The sequence below is a fragment of the Heteronotia binoei genome, chromosome 17 (assembly GCF_032191835.1).
Source record: "Heteronotia binoei isolate CCM8104 ecotype False Entrance Well chromosome 17, APGP_CSIRO_Hbin_v1, whole genome shotgun sequence".
In the NCBI taxonomy this organism is placed as follows: Eukaryota; Metazoa; Chordata; class Lepidosauria; order Squamata; family Gekkonidae; genus Heteronotia; species Heteronotia binoei.
The window spans coordinates 2,471,255-2,487,076 of NC_083239.1; the positions used below are offsets into that span (position 1 = coordinate 2,471,255).

General features: G+C 46.5%; 1 protein-coding gene across 3 annotated transcripts in view; it reads right to left on the bottom strand.

Annotated features, from left to right (window-relative positions):
• Positions 1-2,567: 2,567 nt before the first annotated feature.
• Positions 2,568-15,822, bottom strand: part of INTS13 (integrator complex subunit 13) — a 57,291-nt gene continuing 44,036 nt past the window's right edge. For 2 of the 3 annotated variants that reach the window (XM_060258123.1, XM_060258124.1), the window contains exons 14-16: positions 11,745-11,975; positions 3,497-3,636; positions 2,568-2,798 (exon numbers count right to left, since the gene is read on the bottom strand). In XM_060258123.1, the coding sequence (XP_060114106.1) occupies positions 2,632-2,798; positions 3,497-3,636; positions 11,745-11,975 (538 nt within the window). In that variant the 3' untranslated portion in view covers positions 2,568-2,631. The remainder of the gene's footprint in view (positions 2,799-3,496; positions 3,637-11,744; positions 11,976-15,822) is intronic. The other variant, XM_060258125.1, reaches the window with a different exon arrangement.

The window sequence follows — 15,822 nt, forward strand, 5'->3', positions numbered from 1 at the left end:
CACCTGTGGTTCAAAATATTTTATTGTTGTATCCCACCCCCACCTGTGACAATCATTCACCTTCACCCTTGCTGTCTTCCCACCCATCTACCAACCCCTGGCCTTCACTAACCACACCCCCCCTGTCTTCCCACCCACCCAAACTCACCCTTGCTGCCTTCTCACCTACCCCACAGCTGAAACAGATGCTGGTTCCCCTCCCACATGTGTATGTGTGTCCCCATGTCTGGGGTTCCTCAAAGCCCTGAAACAGGCCCAGAATAGACATAAGGAAGAATAAGGCGGGGGGCATGATAACGGTCACACAGACGTTGAAGTTCAGTGTTCCTTTTGCTTATGGTGCATTGTTGCTGCCTCTTCCTGTCCTATTCAGCCTTGCAGTGTTTAGCATCAGCAAGAGCTTGTGGCATGGTCTGAGTTTTTGGCCTGGCATGGTTGTGTTATGGTATACCATAGAATATGCACCTCAAGACAACTGTTTTCTATAGGGGAATTGATTTGACTTCAGTTTTCCATCTCCTCCCCCCTCCCTGCAGCCTCTGCCTAGGAAAACTACAGTCTTTCTACACAGTGGGGACCAAAGCAACCTCATCAGGGTATAATGACACAGAGTCCACCCTGCAAAGCAGACATTTTCTTCAGGGGAGCTGATCTCTGCCATCTGGAGAGCAGTTGTAATTCTGAGTAATTTCCCCAGCCCTTACCTGGAGATTAACAACAATGGAGGAGGAAATGGCTGGTTTGAAGGGTGGAGTCTACGGCATTGTGCCTGTCTGAGGTCCCACCCCTCCTCAAACCCCACCCTCTCCAATCTCCACCCCTCAAATCTCCAGGAATTTACCAACCTGGAGTTGGCAAACGTATCCTCTTTCCAATCATCAACCTACCTTTATCTGCCCCTCTGACTTCAACTTTCCATATTCCCCCTTCCTTGCAGCCCCTGCCTTGAAAAAGGACAGTCTTTTTCCGCAGTGAGGACAAAGCAGCTTACATCATTCTGCTCTCCCCCTTTTGACCTGACAACAACCCTGTGAGGTAGGTTAGGTCGAAAGTCTATGACTGCTCTGAAATCACCCAGTCAGCTTCCACAGTAAGAACCTTGGTCTGACAGATGCTGCTCTGAAGCGCAAACTCCTATGCCATGCTGGCTGTCATGAGGGGCTGCTGCTGAAGAGTAGCAAGCAGCTAGGCCAAGTGTAGCCAATCTCTAAGTGAAGTCTGAAGATCTCCTGGTATCACAACTGAACTCCAGACAACAGATCTCTCTCCCCCTAGAGAAAATAACTGCTTTAGAGGGTGGATTCTATGGCATTATAGTCAAGCTGAGGCCTTTTCCCTCCCCAAACTCTAGCTTCTGTAGACTCCACCACAAAATCTCCAGGAATTTTCCCCCAACTTGGAGCTGGCAACCCTAGTCAGGACCAATACTAAGCTGTAGAGCCTTGTGAGCAAAAATTCTACTCCATGAGCTACTGGCACGAAAGTTGTGAGCTAGTGCAGAAAGCAGTTTGCTGTGGGGTCATCCTTCCTGAGCTAAGACAAAAATGTGTGATCTGGAGGCTAAAAAACTATAAGCTAGCTCACATTAATTCGGCTTAGAGGGAACACTGGTCAGGACTGACCCCAAAGAGTTCTCCCTCAAAGGCCAAAACAGGCTTGGAAAGGGCCTCCTCCCTCCACCTTTTACTGACAGAACCAAGCTTGATTGCCTACCAAAAACTACTGCCTAGCAGCTTCCCCAGAGGTCCATTCCTCATTTGTCCTGGGGTGAGGCTGAAGGGAAAAGGGATAGAGTGAGTGACAGGCGGCTGCCATAGCCTCTGGCTCCCAGCAGGGCCAGGCCTTGCCACTTAGTTGATTTTGAGGAGAAGCCGCAGCAGCCCCACCTTAATTTCCTCTCTCTTCAATGTTTCTCCCAGCCACCACTGCCTACTTTCTCTTCTGAATGCCACAGAAAGTGGGCAGACGACAGCAGGCGGGAGAGAGAAGTGGACTCAACCAATGGAACACAACAGAACTTGAGTGGCGGTTGACAGGTCAAAGGCTGATGCAGTGTCGTGACCAGTACACCTGGGCTTTTATATTATAAGGGAATTCCCAACTTGGCCCTCTGTGCAGATATATAAATCCGTGGATTAGGGGCACAGGGAGGGAAAAGAGATATTTCTGCACAATGGGGGCCTCACTAAAAAAATACATTGGGGGCTTTTATCCAATTGTAGCACATCTTTAATATTCTCCCTCTTATATTGTCAAGCACATGACATGTATATATCAATCCACACACATGTTAATCCAAAGTCCCTTGGTGTTACAGTTAACTAGAAAAGAACAGACCCACACCCCCCCCCCCCATTTGCTTCCACAATGGCAAGAAAGATCTCTTGATGTGACTGAGACTTAAGATTCTCATGAAAGCTAAATGAAACCCTTGTTTTTGGTGTAAAATAAAGTACACGAAAGATCCCGAGAGAACCTCTTTTGTAACAAGGCCTTGGAGCATCATCATTTTGGTGAGACTGCAGAGGATCAAAGCCGAGGGAAGACAACATCTTCTCAAATAAACATCTGCTACCACATGAAAGGACATATTTCTGTGCTTCTGAACATTATGTTTGTACAGCCCACTGGCTACCAACCCTTGATATTTAGAAATACAAACCCATTTTCCTCTTTAAGGTGTTGATACAATTCTGCTTTGTTGTTTACAGAGTTCAAACGACCAATAAATTCTTGATGTTTCCTAGAATTTGCAGTGTTAATTCTGTTGCTCCATAAAGATAATAGAGATGTGGGCCCTAAAAAAAAGGTTTTATAACAAAATTAAAACACACTAATTAGTTTCTATGCACGAATAGTAAGTATACACATTCAAGATTAATCATGTATATTATATTTATACTCAACTACAAATCGACTCAATCTCTAAAAGCATTCAAAATAACCAACACCTCTATTGAGAGCAGCTGAGGAAATGTGCTGTAACTGCTCGACTTTTTCACTTACATTTAAAAATATAAAACTAAGCTCTAGCATAAGAGAACATAACAGAAGCCATGTTGGATCAGGCCAATGGCCCATCCAGTCCATCACTGTGTCACACAGTGGCCAAAAAAACCCAGGTACCATCAAGAGGTCCACCAGTGGGGCCAGGACACTAGAAGCCCTCCCACTTCTGTAAGGACACTAGAAGCCCTCCCACTTCTGATACTGTAAGCCGCCCTGAGTCCGCTTGCGGAGAGGGCGGGATATAAATGCAAAGTAATAAATAAATAAATAAATAAATAAATAAATACTGTTGCCTCCCTGTTCTTCCCATGTTTTCAAGCATACCCTTCACTCAGCCTAGAGGCAGAGTTCCTAAACCAGAACCCCATTAGTCAGGCAAACGTTCTAATAATAAATATTTTACAGGACTTACACATCACTGATAACGGAAATCAGTTCAATTCTTACTTTGCAATTTTCAAATATATAGTAACTATTGTAAATTTACCTTTGTTTTTTTCAATGGGGGTTATTTCACCCATTGTAATGAGTGGTTTTTTGTTTGGTGGTTCAGGAGAATCAGGCGAATCTTTTATTACTTCTGCTTCTCCCAATTCCTCTTTTTCACGATCCAATAAACCTTTTATCCTTCGGAGATAAAGAGAGAGATTACTATTGCACTTCTGATTTTTAACATATCACACTAAAACTCCGGAAGCTGTGATATCCCCAGAAAATCACTATCATCCATATATATCTTTGTCAAGTGTGGACATATCTGCAGATATCTAAATCTGCAGACTGGGCCCACACTGAGATTAGTGAGATTCTTCTCCAAACTTGGGGGTGGGAGTTATATCACCCTCAAAACAAAAAAGTTCCCTGTACAAGTGCAGCATCCCCTGCAGGCTCTATAGCTGATGTGGCATTCCCCAGGGCTCTGTTGCAGCAATATTCCAGGGGTCTGGGGCCCTGTGGTCAGTGCAGCATTTCCTACCCCAGTTCAACTTTGGAAGCCCTGCTTGGAGTCTCCTGATGCAGCTGCGATGGCTCCTGATGAGGCTACAACCACAGTGGCACCTAGGGTCTGTGGTCAGCGTGGTGTCTCCTGACGCAGCTGCCATGTCTCCCGATAAGCACGCCACAGCTGCGGCGGCTCCTGGGGACCTCCCAGGGCCACTGCAGCTCCTGGGGAGCTGTCCCAGAGCCACTCTAGATTTTTAAGGAGGGAAAAAGAAGAAGGGGGATTGTCTGGGAGGAGTTAAAAAGAGATTGGGAGATTGTCTGAGGGAGAGAAAGAAGAAGAAGAGGGATTGTCTGAGGGAGAGGGAGCAAAAGAAGGGGGTATTGCCCTGGGAGTGGGGAGAGAAAAAGAGAGGAACATCGAGAAAGGGTGGGGGGAAGGTAGGGGGAGTGACTGACATAGAAGGGGTGGGGAAAGAAAGCAGGCAAGAGAAGATTGCTAGAGAAAGGATGAGGAAAGAAAGCGGGGAAGACAGAAACGGGGTGAGGAAAGATTGACAGATAAGGGATGGGGCAGAAAGAGAGATGGGGAAATACTGACAAAGACGGGGAGAGAGTGAAGGAAGGAAAGGTGGGGGAATGCCCTCACAAGCTTCTCGAGAGTTCCCACTTGTATATACTAATAGCCCAGTCCACTAAATCTGATACTTAAATCCAGAGACTGGAGCTGTGAATTGACAAAATAAATCCTTCTACAAATGTGAAAAACACCTCAGAAAAATCTGAAATCTAAAAAAATACATGGGGAGTTTGAAACACCCCAAATGATAAAAGGAATGCCTGTAACTTTAAGAAACAGAAGGACTCAAAGGCCTTTGTAAGGCAACCACGGCATCCAGGCTCCATTTCTGCCAGCAGAAGGCAGGAAAGAGGTCCCTTCCAGGGTTGTTTTGGCCTTTGTGGAAGGACTCATTGGGTCAGACTGGGTAGCAACCACTGGGCAATTCAATACCACCAAAATGTACAACTCACCTATAGACCTAGGGGAAATAATGTCGAGAGGGGAATACAGGGGAAAGCAATGCTCCTCCCCACAAGTTCCTGAGGGTTCCCTATTTCCCAAGTGGGCCTGGCCCCACAGAGGTGGCAGAGACTTCTCAGGGCAGGAGAAGGAAAGCTGAAGACAGAGGGACAGATAAAGCTAAGGTTGGCTGTTTGGTGGGAAAGAGAGAAGAAAGCGGGGAAAAGGGAGGAGGGGAAAATGACATCCCCTCCTCCAAGTCTTTGTGGGCTCCTGCTTGTTTTTAATATAATACTGACAAGATCAGGGGGAATGAGACCATTAACGTAGCAAACTATTATAATAAGACTAGGAATAAGGCCTGTTGTGGAGAAAAATAGAATGGACTCTAGAAAGAGGCTATGGGCAAGTGCCCCCCCCCCTGCTGTCCTCCATCCACCCATCAAAGAGAAGGCATCCAGTCACCCCACCCTTGGTGTCTTCCTACCCCTATCCCCTTCAACTACTACCCACCCCAGCCACCTCTTCCTCTCAACTACCCCTTGCACCCTTGGCACTCTACTACTTCCCCCACCTGTGACATTGACTTTCCTCCCTTGCTATCTTCCCACCCACCCACCAACCCTTGGCCTTCACACTCCGTTTTTCCCTGTGTCTGTGGTGACTCAGAGCCCTGAAACAGGCCCAGAATGGAGATAAGAAAGAATAATTATGGGGTGTGTGGAGGGGGAACATGACGACCGTCTCACACACACTATGAAGCTCAGCATTCCTTTTGTTTGCAGTGCATTGTTGCCACCTTTCCCTGTCATATTCAGCCTTGTGGCATTTAGCATCAGCATGAGCTTGTGGTGCAATCTAGGTTTTTTTGGCCTGGCATGGTTGCATTTAATTGAATTTAATTTTTGGATTTGTATCTCACCCTATCCCGCAAGGGAGCTCAGGTCGGCTTACAACAGTAAAATCAAACAATTGAAGAAGATGCTGCAGAACTTTGCAGCCCTGTTTACAAATCACCCAGGGAGAACTGATCTGATCATCCATGATTTAGATGCAGGGGAACACCCACTGATCAAGCGTAATCCATATCCCATTAGAGGGTTGATGAGGGAGGTAGTGAGGCAGGAGATACAGAAAAGGCCTGAGATGGGAGTTACAGAACTCAGCACTTCCAAATGGAGTAGTAATCTTGTAATAGTCCCTAAAAAGAAGCTGCCGGAAGGAGACTCCCCAGAATACCACCTGTGTGTGGACGACAGAAGATTAAATCAATTGTGTAAAACTGATCAATACCCAGAGGAGGTCCTGGAAAGGACTGTGAATGCTGAACACATTGCCACCTTGGACCTCACATCTGGTAATTCCCATTAACAGAAAGAGCTAGAGATAGCACAAGTTTTTCATGCTTCACAGGGCAATTCTGTTTCAATGTGCTCCCTTTTGGAATAAATTCTGCTAGTAAAGTGTTGCAGAGATTAATGGACAAGGTGTTGCAGGGATTAGATTTTGCAGGGAGCTGTCAGGATGACATCACAGCAATCAGTTCGCCTTGGCCATAGCATTTAGACTACCTAAGAACTGCGTTACAGAGAATTCAGGAGGAAGGATTAACTAGTAAGCCTGCAAAATGCCAAATCGCCAATAGCTCAGTCGTGTATTCGGGACATCAAATAGGGAGAGGCAAGATCAAGCCACACGCGGTGAAGTTAGATGCAATTATTAAGTGGCCAACCAAGAGACAGGTGCTGAGTTTCCTAGGAACATGTGGATTCTATTAGAATGCATTCTTAACTTTTCACATCGTGCTGCATCACTTACCAATTTATGTAAGGAAAGGATAGGTGGGAGAGTGTCCTGGTCAGTCAAGCATCAAGGAGCATGCGATATGCTAAAGAACAGGCTCAAAGAGACCCCGCTTCTCAAACTGCCAGATTATTCTCAAAGGTTCATCGTGTGTATCGATGCTAGCCATTACGGCTCAGGTGTAGTTCTACTGCAGAGCGGGCAAGATGATCATCTGGTAGTATATCTGAGCTGTAAGCTATTGCCCAGAGAGCAGAAATATAGTGACATCAAGCAGGAAACCCTGGGAGTAGTATGGGGGCTAAATAGACTTAAGGCATATTTGAGGGGTGTACACTTTCAGCTAGAGACAGACCATAGCATGTTGGTTTTCATCCATACGTTGAAAGACAGAATTCTGAGATGGACACTATCCCTATAAGATTTGTCATTTGAGGTCAGACATATTAAAGGAAAAGAAAACATATTGGTTGACACCGTCTAGGACAGACGATGTTTGGTGGATGAGTCAGGAGCCCCCCCCCCCCCCCAAAAAAAAAATTGGGTCAGCAATTGGGCAACAACAAGGAATTGTTTTGAAACTGCATCTTCTTTGTTTGTTTTTTTTCTTGCAGAAAGTGAGATGGATGTTCACTCTCTTTCTGCATGGGAGGGTATAAGGAAGAGACTGGCTTGGGCCCAAAACAGCAACTCTGAAAAACTAAAGGATGCATAAAGGGGGAGGACTGACCTTGCAAGTTGTTGCAGGAACTGTCCAGTTTTCACCTTACTAGAGTTGCATAACTAAGTCATCTTAATTGACAGCTGGACGGGATGGAGGGAGGGGCAGTGTGTTAATAGGTTTCTTTCAGGATAAAGCCAAGCTTGGGGGGCGGGATTTTTTTATTGTGCATCTTTTGAGGCAGGACACTCCCCTACCTTTGAGGTCTGAGTAAGCTGACTGATTTTATTTATTTTGCTGTAGTTTGTTTAACCGTTTGCATGAGTAATTATTGTTATCTGAGGGCACCTTGCCCTCTCTTTAATAATAAAGGAACTTTGCCTGATTTGGTGGACTCATGTGTGGACCTTGGAGCTGAGTATTTCGAGAGAATCCAAAGCCTGGAACTCTACAGGAGGTTAGGCTGAAAAGTCTGTGACTGGGCCAAAATCACCCAGTCAGCTTCCACAGCAAGAACCTGGGTCCGGCAGACTCTACTCTGAAGTGCTAACTACTACATCACACTAGCTGTCATGGGGGGCTGCTGGTGAACAGAAGCAAGCAGCCAGGCCTAGTTAAGACATGCCAGTCACCCAGAGGGTGCTTCCCAGACTAGGGTAGCCAACCTCCAGGTGGATCCTGAAAATCTTCTGGCATCACAACTAAACTCCAGACAATAGATCTCTCTCTGCCTGGAGAAAATAACTGCTTTGAAGGGTGGACTCTATGATATTATAGTCAGTTGAGGCCTTTCCCCTCCCCAAACTCTGGCTTCTGTAGATTTCACCACAAAAACTCCAGGAATTTCCCACCAACCCAGAACTGCAACCCTAGTCATGACTGGCCCCAATGAGTTCTCCCTCAAAGGCCAAAAGAGCCCTGGAAAGGGCCTCCTCCCCACACCTTTTACTGACAGAACCAAGTTTAGTTGCCTAGCAACAGCCACTGCCTATCGGCTTCTCCAGTGGTCCAATCTTTGTCTGTTCTGGGGCTGGAAAGTGGGGTTGCTCTTTGAGTGATATGAGGCTCAGCCAAAGGGAGAGTAGGTGAGTCGTCCCCAATATGGCTAGACTTTTATATAAATAGGATTAGAATTAGTCAGTAATCATTTCAGTTGTCACTTCTCAAATGTAACAGATTACTGGTATTTCAGGAGTATTGCTTGGGGTAACTATAAGCTACTTAAAAAATTAGCTGTTCTAGTTCTAAAGTTGCCTTGATTTGGATGGCCCAGGCTAGCAAGATTTCGTAAGCAGGATCAGCCCTGGTTAGTATTTGGAAGCGAGACCACTAAGGAAACCCAGGGTCATGGTGCAGAGGCAGGAAATAACGAACCACCTCTGAAAACCTTGAAAATCCTGTGGGATTGCCGTAAGTGACAGCATTTTCCAACACCAGCAGTTCTAAAGCCATCCCCTCCTTTGTGAAAAAGAAGATAAGCACACTAACGAGTAACCACGTTATACATACTCCAACTACGTTTCAATTCTCAGAGGCAGCATGAGCCTCAGATGAAGAGAAAAGATAAATACAGTTTGGCTCCTCTTCTGACAATGTTAGGGCCCCTGGAGATCTCCCACTCCATTACTTTGGAGTACATACTAGAGTTGTCTTGCAACGTATCAGATCAGAGGCAGAAAAAGAACCAGTCCTCTGGGGAAGAAGGAATGGCCTCCTCATTCAGCCCCAGCATGATCTTTTTCTTTTCAATACACTGGCAGATTTTAAAAATAGCAATAATAAGAATATATGTGCATTGTACAGTGTTTAGATTGTTGGACTAGGACCAGAGAGATCCAGGTTGAAATCCTCACACCCTGAAACTCACTGGGTGACCTTGGGCTAGTCATGCTCCAAGGGTGTTTTCACACACATTGAATAATACACTTTCAATACACCTTCATTGCACTTCGCAACTGGATTTTGCTACGTGAAATGTCAAAATCCGCTTGCAAATAATAGCTACAGTGCATTTAAAGTGCACTTAAAGTGGACTATTCCACACATATAAAACCGCCCACCGAGTTGGTGCAGGGGTATCGAACTCATTTGTTATGAGGGCCGGATCTGACATAAATGAGACCTTGCTGGGCCGGGCCATGTCGGAACAGGCCACATGTGTACCTATTTAAGATTAGGTAGCAGAAATATACATTTTATAAAGAACACAAACACAAATATATATATATATATATATATATTTTTTTTTTTTTTAAACTTAAAACATTAGCACTAATTGGTCTTAAAGATGCTTTCTTTGCATTTCTCCCATGGGATCCAGGGAACTGGGCAAAGGAAGCTCTGGCTCTTTCTTTCCTTCCCCAGGGAAGTGGGGGGGGGGGGGAGCCTCAGCCTATAAAAGGAGGAGAGGCTTGGCTCAGTAGCTCTGCTGTGCAATTGAGAGAGCTTGGCAAAGTGAGCTATTCCTCCCCCCTTTCTTTCCAAGGGAGGAGTCTCAGCCAATGAAGAAAATAGAGGTTTTGCTCTGTAGCTCCTGTGCAATGGAGCAAGCCTGGCAAAGCAAGCTGTGATGCAGAAGGAAGCAAGAAAGAGGGAGAAGGAAGCAAATGACAGCCAGTTGCTTGGGGGCCAGATAGAAGCCCTTCTGGGGCTTGATTCGGCCCCCGAACTGTAGTTGTTAGACTGTCAGATTAGGATCTGGAAGAACCAGGTTCAAATTCCCACTTTGTCATGGAAGGTTGCTGGGTGATGCTGGGCTAGTCATGTGCTAACCTACCTCACAAGGTTGTTGCTGTGAGGATATAATGGAAGAATTATGTAAGCCATCTTGGTAGCAGTAAGAACATAAGAACATAAGAGAAGCCATGTTAGATCAGGCCAATGGCCCATCCAGTCCAACATTCTGTGTCACACAGCGGCCAAATATATATATATATATATATATATATATACACACACACACATACACACTGTGGCTAATAGCCACTGATGGACCTCTGCTCCATATTTTTATCTAACCCCCTCTTGAAGGTGGCCATGCTTGTGGCCGCCACCACCTCCTGTGGCAGTGAATTCCACATGTTAATCACCCTTTTATCCGTTTTAACCTGTCTGCTCAGCAATTTCATCGAATGCCCACGAGTTCTCGTATTGTGAGAAAGGGAGAAAAGTACTTCTTTCTCTACTTTCTCCATACCATGCATTATCTTGTAAACCTCTATCATGTCACCCCTCAGTCGACGTTTCTCCAAGCTAAAGAGCCCTAAGCGTTTCAACCTTTCTTTATAGGGAAGGTGTTCCAGCCCTTTAATCATTCTAGTTGCCCTTTTCTGAACTTTCTCCAATGCTATAATATCCTTTTTGAGGTGCGGCGACCAGAACTGCACACAGTACTCCAAATGAGACCGCACCATCGATTTATACAGGGGCATTATGATACTGGCTGATTTGTTTTCAATTCCCTTCCTAATAATTCCCAGCATGGCGTTGGCCTTTTTTATTGCAAACGCACACTGCCTTGACATTTTCAGTGAATTATCTACCACGACCCCAAGATCTCTCTCTTGGTCAGTCTCTGCCAGTTCACACCCCAACAACTTGTATTTGTAGCTGGGATTCTTGGCCCCAATGTGCATTACTTTGCACTTGGCCACATTGAACCGCATCTGCCACGTTGACGCCCACTCACCCAGCCTCAACAGATCCCTTTGGAGTTCCTCACAATCCTCTCTGGTTCTCACCACCCTGAACAATTTAGTGTCATCCGCAAATTTGGCCACTTCACTGCTCACTCCCAACTCTAAATCATTTATGAACAAGTTAAAGAGCATGGGACCCAGTACCGAGCCCTGCGGCACCCCACTGCTTACCGTCCTCCACTGCGAAGACTGCCTATTTATACTCACTCTCTGCTTCCTATTACTCAGCCAGTTTTTGATCCACAAGAGGACCTGTCCTTTTACTCCATGACTCTCAAGCTTTCTAAGGAGCCTTTGATGAGGAACTTTATCAAAAGCTTTCTGGAAGTCAAGGTAAACAACATCTATGTTTGTTCACCCCCTCAAAGAAATGTAACAGGTTAGTGAGGCAAGATCTTCCCTTACATAAATGAATACATAAATGAAGTAAATAAATAAATGAGGGTAACCTCAACATGTGGAAAACACATCAATAGCAGATTCAGGTTTTGACCATTAGCCTAAGACACAGAATAACACTTCTGGGTTTGTATGTGAATCTTTCAGGAGTCAAACGCCATGCTACATTCATGCTGTTACATAAATACTGGAATAAAGTTCTGCCAATCACCTTTCTGATTCCTGCCAGGATTTTTCTGGCTCATAGTCTTTTCCTGCTTTCTCAGATTTATCTTCTTTCTCCTCCCTCTTCCTTCCGCGTTTCTTGCGCTCCTCTTCTTCTGGAGGCTTGCTCCTGCAAGCTAGAAGGCACTCCAGGACTCGCTGGTGTTTATCAGAGTTGACTACATGAGCTCTCACAAGGGTTTCCAGTTCATTCCACATAATCCTGTACTGTTCATCTCTACAGGAAAGCATGCATACAGATGCCCTGATTAATAAGAACGGAAGAAGCCTAAAATACCCAGTTCCTTCGCTTCTTTTTAAAATGTTTAGTTTCATCTCAACACGGTTTGGGGACCAATGGGATTTGGTTTTGAAGTGGAATTAATGCAAAGCTAGCTTCCAAAAGTAGTTTACGACAAGTGCAGTGTGATCCAAGGGGGCAGTCGGGTTGGTCTGAAGCAGCAGAACAAAGTAGGAGTCAAATTTCACCTTTAAGACCAACAAAGTTCTATTCAGAATTTCATTTCATTTTATTTAGTTTATATCCTGCCCTTCCCACCAAAGCGGCTCAGGGCAGCTCACAACACAGAAGTTCTAACATAGGATTAAATTTTAAAATACATCAATTTACAACATTTAAACAATAAACCAGTAAAAACAGTAAAACAAAGCCATTTACCAAAGTACCATATCACAGCCTTCTATTCAAAATTTTCAAGCACCCATCAGTTGTATGCCAACCGGAAGAGGACTGTCTTACAGGCCCTGCGGAACTGCCCAAGGTCTCGCAGGGCCCTCACCTCTTCCGGTAGCTGGTTCCACCAGCAAGGGGCTGTGACTGAAAAGGCCCTATTTCTGGTCGACTTAAGTTGGGCCTCCTTTGGCCCGGTGATTGCAAGCAGGTTTTGAGAACTCGATCTCAGCACTCTCTGGGGAACATGTCGGGAGAGAATGTAAGCTTTCGTATGCATGCAGACTTCAGATGAGGGGATGGGGCAAACTTATTTGGTCTAACGTCCCCTTTTCAGAAAAAAGTTACGCAGCGCCCCCCCTGGAAATCTACCTTCAAGAAGTGGACTAAAAGATGCAGTGACATATTTGCACACAGAGTAAACAAAGATGTTGTAAAGAAGACGCTTTGAAGCTTGACATTCTAAAATTATTTTATGAAATCAACTATAGTACCGTACCATACCAAACCTTTAACGGCATAACAGTTGCAAATAAAAATACACAGAATATAAAATTTAAACATTGGAGATAAAATCAAAACCAAACCGAGCTTACAGATGCATTCGTACATGGTCAGATTTAAATTTAAGGATGTCAGCCAAGAATTTTGCCACAGCCTCGCTAACCTCCCCCTCAGTATCATTCAATAAATAATAACAGGGTGGCAGAATAGACAAATCTGGGGAGAACGACCCTTGGCACTTACCGTGAGGGGTCCTTCTCCTAGGAGGAAAGGAGGACATCTTGGGTGCTCTTGTGTTTTCCCACCGTCCAATCAGGGAGGCAGGAATCAAAAAACTTCCTCTTCCTGTGGCTGTGGGGAACCACCCATCTTCAGTTCGGGTGACTCCGAGCAGCAGTATAAACAATAACTGTATCTATGAAAACAAAAAACTTCTAACAAGAAAAAACAACTATTAGTCCGTCGGTATCCATAAAGAAGGTGGACGACCGACGAGAGAATAAACCTTATAGATAAGAACTAAAGACAGGCCCGTAGGCAACCAGATATTGGTAGAGGTGTTGGTAGACGACAATGGAGAGATAAGCTGCCCAAGGTAGGGCGATAGATGGGAGGGCAAGATGTCCTCCTTTCCTCCTAGGAGAAGGATCCCTCACGGTAAGTGCCAAGGGTCGTTCTCCCTAGGAGGCGGAGGACATCTTGGGTGCTCCCAGAGCAGTAGGTTACTTAGGGGGGGATCGCCCTACTCAGGTAGTACATGCTGTAAGATTCGTCTACCGAAGGCCGCGTCCGCAGACGCGTAAGAGTTCAGCTTGTAGTGTCGCACAAAGGTGGAGATTGACGACCACGTAGCTGCCTTGCACACTTCCTCGACTGAGGCGTTCTTGCTGAAGGCTGCGTTAGCAGCTGCGCTTCTGGTCGAGTGTGCCGTGATCCCTGGTGGAACCTCGAGGTGCAAGGCCTTGTACGCCTCTGCTATGCACTGCTTGATGGCATAACTGATGGCCGACTTGGACATCTTTTGCCCCATTCTGGGTGCAGAAATATTGATGAACATGGAATCTGACTTCCGCAGCGGCTCTGTTCTAATCAGGTAGATTTTGATCGCCCTGCGCATGTCCAGGGTGTGCCAGGTTCATTCCTTGGGGTGCCTGGGATCTGGGCAAAAGGATGGTAGGTTGATCTCTTGATTTTGGTGGAATCTGGATGACACCTTTGGTTGGAAGGTAGGATCCGGGTAGAGGACCACTTTGTCCTTGTGGAACACGCATAGCTCCTTCCTAGCCGATAGGGCTCCGATCTCGGAGACCCTTCTGGCCAATGTTATTGCTACCAGGAATATCGTCTTCATGCGGAGCATCTTTAAGGGCACGTGCATGAGCGGTTCGAAGGGTGGACCTGTTAGGGCGGAAAGCACTGGGTTCAGCCTCCAGGTCGGGAACGATGAGTCTGTGGTGGAGAGCTTAAGGAAGCCCCTCTAAGGAACCGGCGGATGTGTGGGTGAGATGACAAGGATACGCCATCCACCTGCTGAAGTACTGACGACAGTGCCGCGATCTGGCGTTTGAGTGTGGCTGGCTTCAGGCCGGACTGCAGGCCGTCCTGAAGGAATTGTAGAACTCTGGGGACAGTACGATGTAATGGATCCACGCTCTTTCTCCGGCACCACCTGTGGAAGGCTTTCCAAGACATATTGTAGATCCACGTAGTGGATTCTTTTCTGGATGCCAAGATGGTATTTGTCACTTCGCTGGTGTACCCTAGGCCTAGTAACGATCTCCTCTCAACCTCCACGCGGTCAATCTCAGCCATTCTGGGTGGGGGTGCCGCACTGGTCCCTGCAGCAGCATGTCCGGCCAGGTTGGTAGGTAAAGGGGTTCCTCCGCCGACATCTGCTGGATTGAAGAGAACCAGGGATGCCGAGGCCACCAAGGTGCAACCAGGATGACCTCTGCCCCCAGCGTCCTGATCTTTCTGAGTAATCTCGGGATGACCGGGATTGGAGGGAAGGCATACAGGAGTCCTTGCGGCCACGGGGATGTTAGGGCGTCTGTGGCCTCCGCCTGACTGTGAGAGTACCTTGTGAAGAACCGGGGCAGCTGGTGATTCTGGTGAGATGCGAAGAGATCCAAGGTTGGTGGGCCAAAGTGATCCACTATCTTTAGAAATATAGCTCTGTTGAGAGACCACTCCCCCGCCTGGATGCTCTCCCGACTGAGCCAGTCCGCCTGCACGTTGTGCGCCCCTTTGATGTGTTCTGCTCTTATTGACTTCAGGTGAAGTTCTGCCCAGCCGAACAGTTTTCCGGCCTCCCTGTAGAGGGAGCTGGACCTGGACCCCCCTTGATTGTTTAGGTAGGCCTTCGCTGCTATGTTGTCCGTTCGCACTAGGACGTGTTGGTCTGAGACTTGGTCCTGGAAGTGCAGGAGAGCTAGGCGAACTGCCCGAAGCTCTAGGAGGTTGATTGGGAGGTTCGATTCCCTGACCGTCTCGTTGAGGGTTGCCCCCCAACTGGAGAGGCTGGCGTCCGAAAACAGCTGCAACTCCCCCTCTATGAGAAAGACTCTCCCCTGACGTAAGTTGCTGGCCTTGATCCACCACCCGAGGCTCTCCTTCACCGTCGGGGGCAGTGTTAGGGATATGGAGCGTCTCTCCATGATCTGTAGTTGATGGGGACGAAGGAACATCTGGAGTTGTCTGGTGTGGTGTCGGCCCCACTGTAGTGCTTCCAGGTTTGAGATGAGGAGGCCCATGAGCCTTGCTAGAGTCAGGAGTGTTGATGATGACGCCTGGATCACCTGTTGTGCCAACGTCATTGTCTTTAGGATCTTGTCCTCTGGGAGAAAGATGGCTTTGAGGTTTGTGTCGACTATCATGCCCAGGTGTTCTA